Source organism: Convolutriloba macropyga, chromosome 5 (assembly GCF_964194025.1).
Source record: "Convolutriloba macropyga chromosome 5, txConMacr16.3, whole genome shotgun sequence".
NCBI lineage: Eukaryota > Metazoa > Xenacoelomorpha > Acoela > Convolutidae > Convolutriloba > Convolutriloba macropyga.
This window is the reverse complement of record NC_134472.1, coordinates 76,521,406-76,540,981: the sequence shown is the minus strand read 5'-3', so window position 1 is coordinate 76,540,981 and position 19,576 is coordinate 76,521,406. Positions and strand designations below refer to the sequence as shown.

Sequence of the window (19,576 nt, the reverse complement as noted above, 5' to 3'; positions counted from 1 at the left end):
ATCATTAAAGAAATTGAAACAAAATTACCAAATCTAGTACAGCATAATTGGTATTTGGATGATGGCATCCTTGCTGGTACCCAGCAACAACTTTGCACAGCATTGAATTTGTCGACAAATTTGGTTAAAGGATGCGGTTTATAGGTCAGAATAGAAAGTGATCTTTGGGCAACCGTTGATCTGAACACTATAGATAACAGAGTAAAGAGAATTAGCAAAGAAGGACTTAAGATATTGGGCGCTGCCATCGGCAATCCCAGCTTTGTTGCTGCATCTTTGAGAAAAAGAGTCAACAAAATCGAAAAACTGCTCGACAACCTGGCGTATCTAGACTACTCACATTGTGCGCTTGGAGTTCTTCGAAGCTGTCTTGGTGCCCCAAAGATGGTATATTCCCTGCGATGTAACACTCCGTCAGACGAATCATCTGTTATTTTGCAGGATTTTGACAACCTTCAGAGAACAACATTTGAGAATATGTTAGGCACCGTTATAAGTGACAACGCTTGGAAGCAGGCGTGTCTACCAATAAGCAAAACTGGAGTTGGTATTAGACAAGCAGTTGACCAATTGAAAGCGGCGTCTGTTGGGTCAGTTTCACAGGCAGACGCTTAAGTAGCAACCAAATTTTCAAAGAAACAGTGGAAGAACTGAAGAATCTAAAAATTAGCCAATATGCACAAAACAAGATTCAGGAGGCACTTGACGATGCTGCTTTTTCTGACCTTCTTGGTAATCAGATTTCAAATCGGGAGAAAGCTCGTTTGCTTTCACTAACGTTGCCTCAATCGGGTGCCTGGCTTTCCGCACCTCCAATCCCTAGTCTGGGCCTTCACCTTCAGCCAAATGGATTCAGAGCCGCATTGAAGTATCGAATTGGTGTTCCGTTATACGTTGAGGGACGAAAATGCCCTTACTGTCAAAACGGCAGACTGGACAAGCTGGGTGATCGCGCTTTAAGCTGTCGGGGGATATGATATCGCGGCACGATAGAGTGAGGGATAGTGTATTTGCTGCTTGCTCGACCGCAAACTTATCACCCGTCTTCGAACAGAAAAATTTGTTTCCAGATAATAACTCAAGGCCAGGAGACATATACTTGCCCAGCTGGTCAGCTGGACAACCATCTGCATTAGACGTAACCATAACTTTCCCACTGCAGCCCAGTCTAATTTCAGATGCGGCGAGGTGTTGTTTTGCCCTGACAAATGCTGAAGATAGGAAATATGAACAATATACCCAAAAATGTGCCAAAATAGGTATCCAGTTTGTACCACGCGCGTTTGAATCTTTCGGGGGCTTCTCAGTTTTGGTTCGAAAAACTTTGAAACGTATAGCCCTGCTTGCCAATAACCGAAACTTTCAACCAGCTGGTTTATCAATTGCCTACAATCGGTTATCTCAAGGAGTCTGTGACTTGAATGAGAGGTTCAGCCAAAATGCTGATCGCCAGAGATCCCCTGTTATGAGATTCATTCCTTCGACAAAACCCTCAGCCCCACAAGGGTTAATTTACAGTCTTGGCTCACCCAATTTTAGTTGCCCAGTTATTGCTGTGCACGAATTTCTTTGTCACCCAATGAGTGGGGATAATAAATTTTGAAAACCCGATTGTGGGGATAATAAATTTTGAAAACCCGATTGTGAGGGTTTCTGGGAACAAATAAAAGGCAAATACTCAATTACGTGGGCACCATGATGATTTGTGGGCACAAGGCTGATCGCGAGAAAACTTTCTGAGAATCGACTGAACTTAGAAATGATTTCAACCATGATTTCCCCAACCAAGCAAAACTCAACACAATATCATACCAAAGATGCTGAATGGTATTGGTGCTTTAATTCAAAGAATGTGGTGCCCCAGCCCTGAATTGTCTTGGGGAGCTGTCTTTTTCAGACTCGGAGTGGCGTTATAGATTTCTGTTTTAGAGAAAGTTCATGCAAAGTTTTTTAAACCAATTTTGTTTTATCCAGTTTTATCATACCATTGTTTTCGAGAACCCAGCGAAATTTTTGTTCGCGTGTGGCTTTTTCCGGCAGTTTTTGACTGCTTTCTTCAGTTAAAAGGTTTGAATTAGCTGTAGTTATAATCGTAGGCTTGATTTGATATGTTTTGAATTTCATGGGAAATTAATATAAATTTACGCTCATATGAAGACTTTACGGCTGCTTTGCTTTAATTTTAAGCTAGTTTGTTTTGGTTTGTTATTTTGTTCTTACTCTTTTGTTTAGTTCTATTGATTTTATTAGATATCAATTCATCGAAAGGATTGTTTTATTGGAGACGATCTCCTATTCGTTTCCGGAATTCATTTGACTTTGTCTTTTTGATCGGAAATTTTGTTGAAGTGAAATGCGTGTTTAAGTTGAATTGCTGAAGAAAATTGAAATTGCGTTTTTGGGAAAGCTTTCATTTCATGCTGTTCTATTTTTTCTTTTGAAAATTAGAGATGGTTGTGAGCTTATTAGTGTCAATTAGTGCTTATTAGTTGCTTACTACCGTGTGAGCTTTTTTATGGTCTTCATTGCATGGATTAAATTGTTTCATGGTATGTGTACTTGTACTACATGAAAAAGTAATTCAATTTTCCTAGGTTTTTAGGCGATGAATTGGAATCGTTTCCGCAATTCTTCCGGCTGTTTTTTTAAATTGTTCACACATTTTTGAAGTAAAATTGGAGTCGTGATTTTAGGCGAGCCGAACCAAAGTGCATCAAAAAATCGATGGGTTCTGCGTCGTGAAATTTTTTCCTGCTATTCTTAGAGTGAGAAGTCGATGTTTGAACAAAATTTCACTTTCTCAATTATGATTTTTGTTTTTGTACACGTGAGGCCATTTGAAAAATGTTGTCAATTTTTTCCAAGTTTTTTGATCGGGTTTTTTTCTAAATGCTTTTTGCAAATCAATTTCTAGTCTTTTTCAAGTCTTTTTTTTTAAATCTAGGGACATTCTTTCTTTGAACTATATATTTTTTAGAAGATGTATTGACACCCCTTTTCTATGATTCTGAGATTTCAAAACGTGATAAACAGGTCAAACTCAGTGGGCAATAAGTGTCATCAGAGGACCTAAGCTGGCTTTTATTTTCCTGGTGTGCTGAAATTACGGGGACGGCCTATAATGAAGGTGTAAAGGTAAGATTTTGTGCCCAAACCCGTTTTCTCATTTTTTTGCAATTTTGTGAGTTGGTTGAAAGGGTCATTAAGTGACTGTAGTTTTGCATCAAACTTGTGTTTTGCTAGAAAGTTTTCTTTTCAAGACACTCTTTCTGAATTATAATTGACTCCCCTTTTCTATGACTAAGATTTCAAAATGTGATAAACAGGTCAAACTCAGTGGGCAATAAGTGTCATCAGAGGACCCAAGCTGGCTTTTATTTTCCTAGTGTGCTGAAATTACGGGGATGGCCTATAATGAAAAAGAAAAGGTAAGATTCTGTGCCCAGACCTGTTTTCTCATTTTGCATTTTTGTGAGTTTGTTGAAAGGGTCATTAATTGACCGTAGTTTTGCATCAAAATTTGTTTTGCTAGACAGTTTTCTTTTCAAGACACTCTTTCTGAATTATAATTATCTGTAATGCCAGCTTAAGCATAATTTATAGCGATTTTCACAATATTTTAATTTTATTATAGATTTTTAGTTTCTCGACTTTAAGTGTCAAATAAAGTTATTTTCAAAGGTTGTGCGCGAGTTAATGGGCAGATTTTTGCAGCCTATATTTGGTTTTGGGGTCCTGAGCTTCAAGAAGTTCATCAACTTACCAGAACTTATTTTTTTACCAATAAAAAAGTGGAAAGCGATAATTGAATGGGATAGTCATGAGAATATAAACCCGTAAAACCCAGTTTTAGATGCTTCTTGTTTGAACTTTGTTTTGATTAGTTTTAGTTGCCATGTCTAATGTTAATTGGTATCAATATCAATCCTGGTATCTTTCTTATAAGAATTAGTATGGCGAACTTCAAAATGGGATCAAAATAGCACGAACTTATAAAAGTTTTTATACGATCAACTTTCTCTTCAGTTCTTTTAATTCCCAGGATTCATGGGAAGCAATTGCGGCTCTTTTCTGACGACCTGGTAGTTATGATTTTTCAGATTTCTTGTTGAATTTTTGGTGACACGTGACTACTTAATTGTCAAGGTTAATTTGAAGCTCCGAAAACAATGCATGACTAATGGGTTCTAACTTAACGCCAATAACTTTTACCTACCCTAACGAGTGGGAAAATGTTAGAGGTAGGAATTTTGAGTTTAATTAGTTGCATTCAGACGATATTTTTAGCAGTTGTATTAATCTTGCTCGTCTTTTCAATGCAATCTTCCGTACTACTGCATATTCCGTTGACTTTTTGAAAGATTAGACAGCGCAATTTCACTTGTTGTCGAACTTAACAATTGTAACAATTAGTTACGAACATGTATACCACATATTTTTTCCTTACCTTTCATCTGAAAGTTTAAGTTTGACTTGTCCTCAAAAACGGGATAAATGGTAAACGTCTGACTTGTCCTCAAAAACGGGATAAATGGTAAACGTCCGGAGGTCATTGAGTAATTGAGCTGCCTTCTTAGTACCTTACGCTTTAGTAGTCTCTAAGTAAGCGATTCACCGGAACTGTTTGAAGAGATGAGCCCCCCCCCCCCCCCCAACTCGCCCACCCTCACCACTCCACCTGTTCCCTCACCCTTCTCGTCCAGCACTCGCAGCGGCTCCCATTTTAAATCCCATCACTCCACTCGCTTAATGCTAGCATCACTGACTACTACCAAAGCCAACTGCTTGTCGGTCTTTTGAGAGCACTTCGCTCGGTGTTAGTGTTTTATGTTTCAATTCTAGAAAACCGTAAACGAGCTTTGGTTTTTTTTCAGTGCTGTTTTGGCTTTTTGATGCGTCAGTGGAATCTAGAAGGGGTCTTTAAATTTTTCTGCAAGGAATTGAAGGCTTTCTTTTCATATCATTTCAATATTTTATAAAATATTTCTTAATAGAGAAAGCAAGTGCGATTTTTTGCCTTTTTTTATACAATTTCTTTTGCCACACTTGTTAAATTGGAGTTTCAAAAACCAGAAGCCTCTAAAAATGGGTAGTATATTGGAGAAAATTTAATTGAGAGTTGCTCGTCTTGACTTGTTGCTATTTAATGCGTATATCTTTGTTTTGTGAGAAAGCAATAAATTTTATTTTCAAAACGATATCTGGACTAAGAGTAAATGTGGCTAAAATTGGTAAGACTTTTCAGACCGTTGATTTTCTTTAAGGGATTTGTTCTTCGTGTTGATCTTCGGGGCTTCGAGTGGAATGTGTAACGTGATGTTAATTCCCATAAAAACCATTTAAACTGATATTTTAAGTTTATAGCTTGCCTATAGGAAAGTTTGATGTAAAGTTAAGTTTTTACTAAATTTTGATTTGCTTCCAATTTCTTATTTGTCTCTTGAAAGCTACGAGGCAAAAATAGGATCAATTACATACAGATGGTTTCTCTGATAATCAAGCTTCAGTGACCTATTTATTTTTGAAATAAGTTATCAGTAGTATATATTTAGAAAAGAATTTTTTTGATTGTGCGGTCGTATTTTGTGATTTTTAATTCCTCGAGTTTAAGTGTCCAATAAAAAAGTTTCAAAGGTTGTGCGTGAGCTAACGGTCAGATTTTAGCAGCCTTCATTTGGTTTTGGGCTGCTGAGCTTCAACTTGCCATAACTTATTTTTTACTAATGAAGAAGTGGAAAGCGATAACTGAATGGGATATTCATGAAAAGATAAACCCGTAAAACTCAGTTTGCTCCTTGTTTGAACTTTGTTCTAATTTATCTTAGTTATCAGGTCTAATGTTTTTGGTATCGATATCAATCCCTTTATTTTTCTTTAAGATTTAGTATGGCTAATTGCGTAATCGAATCAATATAGCACGAAATTATACCATTTTTTGTATTATCAAATTTTTCTTCAGTTCTTTCAATTCCCAGGATTTATGGGAAACAATTAAGCTTCTTTTCTGACGACCTGCTGGATAGGGTTTTGAAATGGTTTTTCAGATTTCTTATTGAATTTTTGGTGACATGTGACTACTTCATTGTCAAATTTAATTTGAAGCTCCGAAGACAATTCATGGCTAATGGGTTCTAACTTAAGGCCAATAACTTTTATCTACCTTTACCAGTGGGAAAATCTTTGACGTAGGAATTTTGACAGTTTAATTAGTTGCTGTCAGACGATATTTTTAGCAGTTGTATTAATCCTGCTCGTCTATTTAATGCGATTTTCCGTACTACTGGATATTCCCTTGACAATTTCACTTTTTGAAAGATTAGACAGCGCAAATTCACTGGTTGTCGAACTTAACAATTGTAACATTTAGATTCGAACATATATACCACCGATTTTTCTCCTGACGTTTCATCTGAAAGTTTAAATTTAACTTGTCCTCAAAAACGGGATGAATGGTAAACACCCGGAAGTCATTGAGTAACTGAGCTGCCCTCTTGGTGGCATACGCTTTACTAGTCTCTAACCGATTCACCGGAACTGTTGATGAGATGAGTCCTCCCCCCCCCCCCAACTCGCCCACCCTCACCACTCCACCTGTTCCCTCGCTCTTCTCATCCAGCACTCGCAGGGGCTCCCATCCTTAATCCCCTTACACCACTTGCCTAATTCTAGCATCACAGACTAAAACCAAAGCGAACCGCTTCTCGGTCGTTTGAGAGCTTTTCGCTCGGTGTTAGTGGGTTTTGTTTCAATTTTCGAAACCCGTATACGAGCTTTGGATTGTTTTCGGTTCTTTTCGGCTTTTTGATGCGGTCAATGCAATCTAGACGGGGTTTATATTTTTTTGCAAGGAATCGAAGGCTTGCAGTTCACATCTTTTAAGTGTTTTAAAAGTCTCTGCTTATTAGAGAAAGCAATTGCGTTATTTGCTTTTTTTATATAGTTTCTTTTGCCCACACTTGTTAAGAATGCAACTTATAAAAGCAGAGGCATCTAAAAATGGGTAGTACATTGGAGATCATTTAATTGCGAGAGTTGCTGGTCTTGAGTTGTTGCTTTTTGATACATATTTCTTAGTTTAGTGAGAAAGCAATAGGTTTTTTTTCCAGAAACAATAGGAGATCAATATCTGGGCTAAGGGTAAGAAACTGTGGCTAAAGTTGGTACGTCTTCTCAGTTCTCGTTTATTTCTTTTCGGGGATTTGTTTTTGTGTTGATCTTCGGAGTTTTGCGAGGTGAATGTGTAAAGTGATGTTAATTCCCATAAATACATTTTTAACTGATATTTTGAGTTGTTAAATGGCCTATAAGAGAGTTCGATGTAAAATATGCAGTTTTTACAAAATATTGGTTTGCTTCCATTTTCTGTTTTGTCTCTTGAAAGCTACGAGGCAAAAATTAGAAACATAATTACATTCAGTTGGTTTCTCCGATAATCAAGCTTTGGTGACCTATTTATTTTCGAATTAAATTGTCAGTAATGTGTTCTCAGAAAAGAAATTTTGGATTGTGCGGTTTCATATTTCGTTTTTTTTTCTTGTGTTTAAGTGTCTAAAAAAGTTATTTTCAAACGTTGTGCTTGAGCTAATGGGCAGATTTTAGCAACATCCATTTGGTTTTGGGGTCCTGAGCTTCGAAAGCTTTCATCATCAACTTTCCATAAATAGTAGTTTTCTAATAAAGAAGTGGAAAGGTATAACTGAATGGGATAGTCATGAAAAGATAAACCCGTAAAACTCAGTTTTAGATGCTCAATGTTTGAACTTTGTTCGAATTAATCTTAGTTATAGCCTCTAAGTAAGGGATTCACCGGAACTGTTGAGGACATGAATCACCCCCATCTAGCCCATCCTCACCACTCCACCTCTGTTTCTTCTCCCTTCACATCCAGCACTCGCAGCGCCTCCGATCCCTAATCCCCTCACTCCACTCGCTTAGTGCTAGCATCACTGACTACTACCAAAGCCAACTGTTTGTCGGTTGTTTGAGAGCACTTCGCTCGGTGTTAGTGGTTGATGTTTCAATTCTAGAAAACCGTATACAAGCTTTGGTTTTGTTTTCGGTGCTTTTTAGTTTTTTGATGCGGTCAATGTAATCTAGACGGGGTTTATAATTTTTTTTGCATCGAAGGCTTGCAGTGTACATCTTTTAAGTATTTTAAAAGTCTCTGCTTAATAGAGAAAGCAATTGCGTTATTTGCTTTTTTATATAGTTTCTTTTGCCCACACTTGTTAAGAATGGAACTTAAAAAAGCAGAGGCATCTAAAAATGGGTAGTACATTGGGGAGAATTTAATTGCGAGAGTTGCTGGTCTTGAGTTGTTGCTTTTTAATGCATATTTCTTAGTTTCGTGAGAAAGCAATAAATTTTATTTCCAGAAACAATAGGAGATCAATATCTGGACTAAGGGTAAGAAACTGTGGCTAAAGTTGGTACGTCTTCTCAGTTCATTCATTTCCTTTTGGGGGTTTTTTTTGTGTTGATCTTCGGAGCTTTGCGAGTGGAATGTGTAAAGTGATGTTAATTCCCATAAAAACAATTTTAACTGATATTTTTTATTTTATAAATGGCCTATATGTGAGTTTGATGTAAAATTAGCAATTTTTACTAAAAATTGGTTTGCTTCCAATTTCTTTTTTGTCTATTGATAGCTACTAAGCAAAAGCAAAAATAGGAAACAGAAATACATTCAGTTGGTTTCTCTGATAATTAAGCTTTAGTGGCCTATTTATATTCGAAATAAATTATCAGTAGTGTATTTTTAGATAAAAAAATTTTATTGTGTGGTTGTAATTTGTTTTTTTTAGTTTCTCTAGTTTAAGTGTCCAATAAAGTTATTTCCAAAGGTTGTGCGTGAGCTAATGGGCAAATCTTATCAGCCTACATTTGGTTTTGGACTCCTGAGCTTAAAGAAGTTCTACTTTGCATAACTTATTTTTTACTAATTAAGAAGTGAAAAGGGATAAGTGAATGGGATAGTCATGAAAAGATAATTCCGTAAACCCAGATTTAGATGCTCCTTGTTTGAACTTTGTTCTAATTAATCTTAGTTATCAAGTCTAATGTTTATTGTTATCGATATGAATTACGGTATCCTTTTAGAATACCATTAAGAATTTGTATGGCTAGCAGCGAAATCCGATCAAAATAGCACAAACTTATAAAAGTTTTGTATGCAATCAATTTTTTCTTCAGTTCTTTTAATTCCGAGTATTTATGTGAAGCAATTGCGGCTCTTTTCTGATGACCTGATGGATATGATTTCTAGAAATGATTTGTAAGATTTCTTGTGATTTCTTAAGATTTTTAAGATTCTGTTGAATTTTCGTTGACATATGACTAGTTCAGTGTCAAATTTATTTTGAAGCTCCGCAGACAATGCATGACTAATGGATTCTAACTTAGGGCCAATAATTTATACCTACCTCTACGGGTGGAAAAATGTTTGAGGCAGGAATTTTGACAGTTTAATTGCTGTGAGACGATAGTTCTAGCAATTTTGTTAATCCTGCTCGTCTATTTATTGCAATTTTACGTACTACCGGATTTTCCCTTGAGAATTTGACTTGTTAGAGTAAAAAATAGACAATTTTATTGTTGTCGAACTTAAACAATTGTAACAATTAGTTTCGAACATATATATACCACCGAATTTGTGCCTGACCTTTCATCTAACCATTTGACTTCTTGTCCTCAAAACACTACCAAAGCCAACCGCTTGTCGGTCGTTTGAGAGCCATTCGCTCGGTGTTAGTGGTTTATGTTTCAATTTTAGAAACCCGTATACGAGCTTTGGTTATGTTTTGGGTGCTTTTTGGCTTTCAGGTGGTCAGAGGTGGTCTAGAGGTGGTCTATAATTTTTTCGGCAAGGAATTGAAGGCTTTTTAATCTTATCTTTTTTTTAAAAAAATTCTCTGCCGAATGGAGAAAGCAATTGCGTTATTTGCATTTTTTATAATTTCTTTTGCCCAGACTTGTTAAAATGGAGTTTCAATAACCAGAGGCCTCTAAAAATGGGTAGTACATTGGCGAGAATTTAATTGAGAGATTTGCTGGTCTTGACTTGTTGCTAATTATTGCATAAATCTTGGAAACAATAGAAAAGCGATATCTGGACTAAGAGTAAGAAACTGTGGCTAAAATTGGTAAGACCTTCTAGCTCGTTGGTTTCCTTTTAGGGGTTTGTTTTTTGTGTTGATCTTCGGAGCTTTGCGAGTGGAATGTGTAACGTGATGTTATTTCTCATAAAAACAATTTTAACTGATATTTTAGTTTATAAATGGCGTATAAGAGAGTTTGAGGTAAGCAGTTTTTTACTAAATATTGGTTTAATCCCATTTTCTTTTTGTCTCTTGAACGCTACGAGGCAAAATTAGTAAACAGAATTGCATTCAGTTGGTTTCTCTGCTAATCAAGCTTTTGACCTATTTATTTCCGAAATGAATTATCATTAATGTATTCTTGAAAAGAAGTTTTTCGATTGTGCGGTTGTTAAAGCAGCCAACCTTTGGATTTTACTGCCTTCTTTTTTTGTATGGCTTTCTGAAACTAACCAATTGTCTTAATGTAGCCTTTAGGTGATTGTACTACAGTTGTCGTTAGGCAGTCAATTTTAGAATATTGTTCCTTTAAGTTCTCGATGTGCCCTTTTTTAAGTCGAGGGCTTGCTCTTTGCTACAACTTGTTAATTTTTTAATTGCAGAAAAAAATTGGTAAATATCCAATGTAAGTCTCCAACAAAACTGTGATTGATTTTCATCTCTCAAACGTTAAGAATTCTCGTCTTCGTCTACATGGCTACTTTAAATGAGGCAATTAACAGTTCAGATAACAAAATTTCATACGATTTTTTGGTTGCGGTTCCTTTCACAATGCTGAAATGGATTATTTTTGATTTAAGAAACCATTTTGAAAGCAAATTTGATATTACTTATCGAGTTTTTTTATTTCAAATACCGAAAATTCGGATAACCAATATTTTTGTGGTTTCAGCAGCTATTTAGATGAATTGTCTGCTGATTGTCGTGATGCAATTGTATCATTGAATCCTGACATTGTTATTGTGAAAAAAATCGTTAAGAGTTACTCCTATATGACGCTGCTGATTCTACAGGTACCTAATGCAATATTATTGAATCCTGGCAGATTTTATAGATTGAGAATTTTTTTAGTTAATCTGAAAATATTGATTAATAGTCCCTTCTATGCTCTGATTCTGATTTTGGCGTTGATCGTGATTAACTTGTATATTCGAAAACTGGCTTATTTTATTGTTACTCGTAATAAATTGACCAATAATTCCTTCTGTTTGTGGTTTTCCGCGTTGTTCCTGATGAAATTGTATTATTGAATCCTGACTAAATTCATAGTTACTCTGAATGAAATGATCAATAGTTTCTTCTGTGCAACTTTTGATTCTCCTCGTTTTTTTAATGAGATTTCATTATTGAATCCGGAAAGATCTCATAGATTGACAGATTTATTGGTTAATCTGAGTATATTGATTAATGGTTCCCTCTGTAAGATGTTTCTAGCTTTCGGTGTTGATCCTGATGCAATTTCATCACTGAATCCTGACACGTTTCATAGTTACTCTGAATAAAATGATCGATGGTTTCTTCTATGCAAGATTTCGGGGTTTCCACTTTGTTGGTGATGCATTTATAATGAATCCTGGCAGATTTCATAGTTGTTCTTCATAAGTTCATCAAAATGTCATGTGTCATCTCTCTGATTCTCTACGTTTTTCTTTATCCAGTTTTGTCATTGAATCCTCGCAGATTTCATAATTTGAGATTTATTGATTACTGTGTATATTGATTAATGGTTCCTTCTATAAGTTGTTTCTAGCTTTCAGTATTGTTCGTGATGCAATTGTATCATTGAATCCTACACATTTCATAGTTACTCTGAATAAAATGATCAATAGTTTCTTCTATGCAAGATTTCTGTGTTTCCATTTTGTACGTGATGTAAGTCTTTTGTTGAATCCTGACAGATCTCATAGTTACTCTGAATAATTTTATTAATAGTTCCTTCTAATCGACCTTTTATGTTTCTCTGCATTTTTCTTGATGCAATTTTGTTATTCAATCCTGACAGATTTCATATATTGACAGATTTATTAGTTAATCTGAATATATTGATTACTGGTTCCTTCTATAAGCCGTTTCCAGTTTTCGGCGTTTATCGTGATGCAATTTTATCATTGAAGCGTGACACTTTTTATAGTTCCGCTGAATAAATTGATTATTCACTCCTTTGCGACATTTCTGGTTTTCCGCATTGTTTGTGATGCTGTCAATATGTTATTGAGTTGTGATAGATTGGATAATTATTCTGAATAAATTGAATAATAGTTCCTTTCTTTGCGATGGTTTTTTTGGTTTTTCATTCCTGACAAATTTTGTTAGTTTACAGATTTCTAGTTAATCTTGAATATATTGATTAATAGTTCCTTCTATGTGTCCTTTCTGGTTTTTGCCGTTTTGGGTGACAAAATTTGTATTTGTCGGTCTGATTTTTAGTCTGAATGAATTCATCAATAGTTCCTTCTGTTTAAAATTTTTTGAGGTTTTAGTTGCCATCGATATGAATTTCCTCCTCTGCATTTCTTTCTGGCTTCAACAAAATTAATGCGTTTTGTTGACACTTAGCTGTAATGAATATCTGATTGTTCTTTTTAATCTTTGATCTATAGGGTTAATTAGTAAACATTCAGGGTTCAGGCTCGCCTAGCTAAATTCTTAATTATTTATTGGTGGTAAATAGAGCCAACTGAAGAGCAGTGTTGTGTTTGCAAACAGTTAAATTTTTCTGGGTGTCATATTTTTTTATTCTAAGTTTATCAGCAAATCAAAAGCTGAAAGATTGATAATTTTCTTTGTTCATTTGCGTGGAAAAGTTTTTGATCACTAATAACTTATTCACTCTTAAATTAATTTCCGTTTATTGAAATTCGAGAATAGTTTCTTCTATGCAAGATTTCTGGGTTTCCATTTTGTACGTGATGTAAGTCTTTTGTTGAATCCTGACAGATCTCATAGTTACTCTGAATAATTTTATTAATAGTTCCTTCTAATCGACCTTTTATGTTTCTCTGCGTTTTTCTTGATGCAATTTTGTTATTCAATCCTGACAGATTTCATATATTGACAGATTTATTAGTTAATCTGAATATATTGATTACTGGTTCCTTCTATAAGCCGTTTCCAGTTTTCGGCGTTTATCGTGATGCAATTTTATCATTGAAGCGTGACACTTTTTATAGTTCCGCTGAATAAATTGATTATTCATTCCTTTGCGACATTTCTGGTTTTCCGCATTGTTTGTGATGCTGTCAATATGTTATTGAGTTGTGACAGATTGGATAATTATTCTGAATAAATTGAATAATAGTTCCTTTCTTTGCGATGGTTTTTTTGGTTTTTCATTCCTGACAAATTTTGTTAGTTTACAGATTTCTAGTTAATCTTGAATATATTGATTAATTGTTCCTTCTATATGTGTCCTTTCTGGTTTTTGCCGTTTTCGGTGACAAAATTTGTCTTTGTCGGTCTGATTTTTAGTCTGAATGAATTCATCAATAGTTCCTTCTGTTCTTTTTGAGGTTTTAGTTGCCATCGATATAAATTTCCTCTTTCTGGCTTCAACAAAATTAATGCGTTTTGTTGACACTTAGCTGTAATATCTGATTGTTCTTTTTAATCTTTGATCTATAGGGTTAATTAGTAAACATTCAGGGTTCAGGCTCGTCTAGCTAAATTCTTAATTATTTATTGGTGGTAAATAGAGCCAACTGAAGGGCAGTGCTGTGGTTGCAAACAGTTAAAATTTTCTGTGTGTCATATTTTTTTTTCTAAGTTTATCAGCAAATCAAAAGCTGAAAGATTGATAATTTTGTTTGTTCATATGCGTGGAAAAGTTTTTGATCACTAATAACTTATTCACTCTTAAATTAATTTCTGTTTATTGAAGTTCGAGAACTACTCAATTAAGGATATCATACTCTAACTCTTTTAACCAAGCTATTTTACTGTGCCCAGGAGAAACAATTTGTTTAGATGAGTCCGGCTATTCCACAGTTAAAACTGTGTCACCGCAAGAGCTCACCAGCACTCCACTTTTGAAGGGAAAATTGGTAAACAGTAATGACGCCACAGAGGAACTGGTGAACGAAACACCGAAAAATAAATCTGACAAAATTGCAGACTTTTTGAAACTTGACCTGGGCACTTTAGCTCTAAATGATTCGAAGCTATCTACGCAAGATGAACAATTGTCGAATAATAAACTGAATGACTTTTCCTCACAAGAGAAAACGCAGCCTGAAATTATTCGCGATAAAACGTTTCTCGGTTATGAGGATCTGAAATTTGGTGCTTCTAAGGTTGCCAATGGTGTGCTTCAGAATGGAAGTAAAAAAGAAACAGAAGTTAGCTTGTACTCTGTCAATGACAAAAGTTTGCTCTCACAAAGCATGATGGACGCTTTTGGTTATCATCCTCCTAGGGAAATTGAGCCAGTTGAAATTGTGGTCCCGCCTTATGCTCTGCCTTCTACGTTAAACGCCGAAAATGAATTTGAGCAACTGAAATTTCCCTCAATATCAGATTACAGACCAAAAATTGAAAAGCAATCGAGTCATTTCGAGATATTTGAGGGTTATGGCGATGCAAGACTTGCAAGCGAAAGTCCGAACACTGAAACGTTGAACCGTGATATTTATTCAAGTTTGGTTAACGGAGAAAACGAAAATGAGATTCTTCGTGATAGAAATGAGCGTTCATCACAAATAAGATTTGCGGCTCCGCGAGATGAAATTGATGATCCGAGTCAAAGTCTGTATGAAGGCAAGACAACCAAAAATGAATCGGGCTTTGGTGGTGAGAGAAGCGGTGAATTATCAGCGTTTTCAACAGAAAAACTCAACGGATACAGTTTTGGTGATGTTGGATCACACAGTGAAAGTTTCAAATCAGAACGCGCTAAGTCCGCTTTGTCACAAACATCAACATACAGTGTATTGTCAGCCTCTAAATCTCCAATACCTCCGCTGAGCAGAACTGCATATTATGAGTTAGATGAAAATTACGACGATGTTGATGACAATGCGAAAGCTAGTCAAGATCGGACAACGATTGCTAAGAATGACAAGGATTTCGCAAAAGCGTTTGACAGATCGAAATTCAAATCAAATTTCAGTGAAAACGAGAATAAATATGACAAGTTTGATCAAGTTCCGTGTGATTATTCTGGTTTGTACAAAAGCAACTCTAGGCTTACTTTTGAAGACACTCAGGAACCGGAGAAGTTGGAGCGAATTGGAGTTCGGGAGACTTCAAATGATGTTAAAACAAAAATATATACATCCGGTGCAAGAGGTGTCTACGTTGAAGGCTATGAGCGGAACCTGGATGTGAAAGTCAATGGTGGTGGATATATGAATGGTTAGTGAGTGTTTGGTAATTAGTACAAACTGGTTGTCAAGATGTGATTGTTTCCTTGGTATAAGCTGGAAAATTAACCCAATGCTTTATATAAATATGTTAAATCGAGAGCATTTGAAACGCCAGAATAATCCTCTTCTAATTTATGTATAATTCTATATATTCTATATAATTCTATATATTCTATATAATTCTGTATAATTCTATATATTCTGTATAATTCTATAAAATTTCTATATATTCTATATAATTCTATATATTCTGTATAATTCTATATATTCTATATAATTCTATATATTCTACATAATTTCTATATATTCTATATAATTCTATATATTCTGTATAATTCTATATATTCTATATAATTCTATATATTCTATATAATTCTATATATTCTACATAATTTCTATATATTCTATATAATTCTATATATTCTATATAATTATATATTCTATATAATTCTATATATTTTATATAATTTCTATATATTCTATATAGTTCTATATATTCTGTATAATTCTATATATTATATATAATTCTATATATCCTATAAATTTCTATATATTCTGTATATTCTACATAATTTCTATATTTTCGATCTAATTCTGTATATTCTGTATAATTCTATATAATTCTATATATTCTATATAATTTCTATATATTGTATATAATTCTATATATTCTTTATAATTCTATGTATTTTATATAATTCTATATATTCTATATAATTCTATATTTTCTATATATTTTATATAATTCTATATATTCTGTATAATTCTATATATTCTATATAATTCTATATATTCTATGTAATTTCTATATATTCTTTATAATTCTATATATTCTGTATAATTCTATATATTCTATATAATTCTATATATTCTATATAATTTTATATATTCTATATAATTCTATATATTCTATATAATTTCTATATTTTCTATCTAATTCTGTATATTCTGTATAATTCTATATAATTCTATATATTCTATATAATTTCTATATATTCTATATAATTCTATATATTCTGTATAATTCTATGTATTTTATAAAATTCTATATATTCTATCTAATTCTATATTTTCTATATATTTTATATAATTCTATATATTCTGTATAATTCTATATATTCTATATAATTCTATATATTCTATATAATTTCTATATATTTTTTATAATTCTATATATTCTGTATAATTCTATATATTCTGTATAATTCTATATATTCTATATAATTCAATATATTCCATATAATTTTTATATATTCTATATAATTCTATATATTGTATGTAATTCTATATATTCTATATAATTCTATATATTCTATATAATTTCTATATATTCTCTATAATTTTATATATTCTGTATAATTCTATATATTTTATATAATTATATATTCTATATAATTTCTATATATTCTATATAATTCTATATATTCTGTATAATTCTATATATTCTATATAATTCTATATATTCTATATAATTTCTATATATTTTATATAATATATATATTCTGTATAATTCTATATTTTCTATATAATTTCTATATTTTCTATCTAAATCTGTATATTCTGTATAATTCTATATAATTCTATATATTCTATATAATTTCTATATATTCTATATAATTCTATATATTCTGTATAATTCTATGTATTTTATATAATTCTATATATTCTACATAATTCTATATTTTCTATATATTTTATATAATTCTATATATTCTGTATAATTCTATATATTCTATATAATTCTATATATTCTATATAATTTCTATATATTTTATATAATTCTATATATTCTGTATAATTCTATATATTCTTTATAATTCGATATATTCCATATAATTTCTATATATTCTATATAATTCTATATATTCTATGTAATTCTATATAATTCTATATATTCTATATAATTTCTATATTCTATAATTTTATATATTCTGTATAATTCTATATATTTTATATAATTATATTATCTATATAATTTCTTTATTTTCTATATAATTCTATATATTCTGTATAATTCTATATATTCTATATAATTTTATATATTCTATATAATTCTATATATTCTATATAATTTCTATATATTTTATATAATTATATATATTCTGGATAATTCTATATATTCTATATAATTCTATGTATTCCATATAATTTTTATATATTCTATATAATTCTATATATTCTATATAATTCTATATATTCTGTATAATTCTATATATTCTATATAATTCTATATATATTCTATATAATTTCTATTTTTTCTATATAATTCTATATATTCTGTATATTTCGATATATTCTATATAATTCTATATTCTTTATAATTTTTTATTTATTCTATATAATTCTATATTTTCTATATAATTCTATATATTCTATATAATTCTATATACTCTATATAATTTCTAGATATTCTATATTATTCTATAAAATTCTATATATTCTGTATAATTCTATATATTCTATATAGTTCTATATATTCTATGTAATTCTATATAATTTCTATATATTCTATATAATTCTATATATTCTGTATAATTCTATATATTCTATATGATTCTATATATTCTATATAAATTCTATTCTGTATAATTCTATATATTCTATATATTTCTATATATTCTATATAATTCTATATATTGTACATAATTCTATATATTCTATATAATTTCTGTATATTCTATATAATTCTATATTTTCTGTATAATTCTATGTATTTTTATTTAATTTATATAATTTCTGTATATTCTATGTAATTGTATGTATTCTGTATAATTCTATATATTCAATATAATTCTATATATTCTATATAATTCTATATATTATATATAATTTCTATATATTGTATATAATTCTATATATTCTATATAATTCTATATATTCTGTTTAATTCTATATATTATACAGAATATAATTCTGTATAATTCTACATAATTCTATATATTCTATATAATTTCTGTATATTCTATATAATTCTATATTTTCTGTATAATTCTATATATTGTATATAATTTATATAATTTCTGTATATTCTATGTAATTGTATGTATTCTGTATAATTCTATATATTCAATATAATTCTATATATTCTATATAATTCTATATTTCTATATAATTTCTATATATTCTATATAATTCTATATATTCTATATAATTCTATATATTCTGTATAATTCTATATATTCTATATAATTCTATATAATCTATATAATTTCTATATATTCTATATAATTCTATATATTTAATATAATTATATATATTCTGTATAATTCTATATATTCTATATAATTCTATATATTCCATATAATTTTTATAGATTATATATAATTCTATGTATTCTATATAATTCTGTATATTCTGTGTAATTCTATATATTCTATATAATTCTCTATATATTCTATATAATTTCTATATATTCTATATAATTCTATATATTCTGTATATTTGATATATTCTTTATAATTCTATATTTTCTATATAATTCTATATATTCCTTATAATTTCTATATATTCTATATAATTCTAGATATTCTATATAATTTCTGTATATTCTATATAATTCTATATTTTCTGTATAATTCTATATATTGTATATAATTTATATAATTTCTGTATATTCTATGTAATTGTATGTATTCTGTATAATTCTATATATTCAATATAATTCTATATATTCTATATAATTCTATATATTCTATATAATTTCTATATATTCTATATAATTCTATATATTCTATATAATTCTATATATTCTGTATAATTCTATATATTCTATATAATTCTATATAATCTATATAATTTCTATATATTCTATATAATTCTATATATTTTATATAATTATATATATTCTGTATAATTCTATATATTCTATATAATTCTATATATTCCATATAATTTTTATAGATTATATATAATTCTATGTATTCTATATAATTCTGTATATTCTGTGTAATTCTATATATTCTATATAATTCTCTATATATTCTATATAATTTCTATATATTCTATATAATTCTATATATTCTGTATAATTCGATATATTCTATATAATTCTATATATTCTATATAATTCTAGATATTCCTTATAATTTCTATATATTCTATATAATTCTAGATATTCTG

The 19,576-nt window shown here is 30.8% G+C and overlaps 1 protein-coding gene across 2 annotated transcripts in view; it reads left to right on the top strand.

The window, feature by feature from the left end:
• Positions 1 to 19,576, top strand: part of LOC142339665 (uncharacterized) — a 45,866-nt gene that overhangs the window by 3,375 nt on the left and 22,915 nt on the right. For both annotated transcript variants that reach the window (XM_075389868.1, XM_075389867.1), the window contains exon 2: positions 14,061 to 15,446. In XM_075389868.1, the coding sequence (XP_075245983.1) occupies positions 14,061 to 15,446 (1,386 nt within the window). The remainder of the gene's footprint in view (positions 1 to 14,060; positions 15,447 to 19,576) is intronic.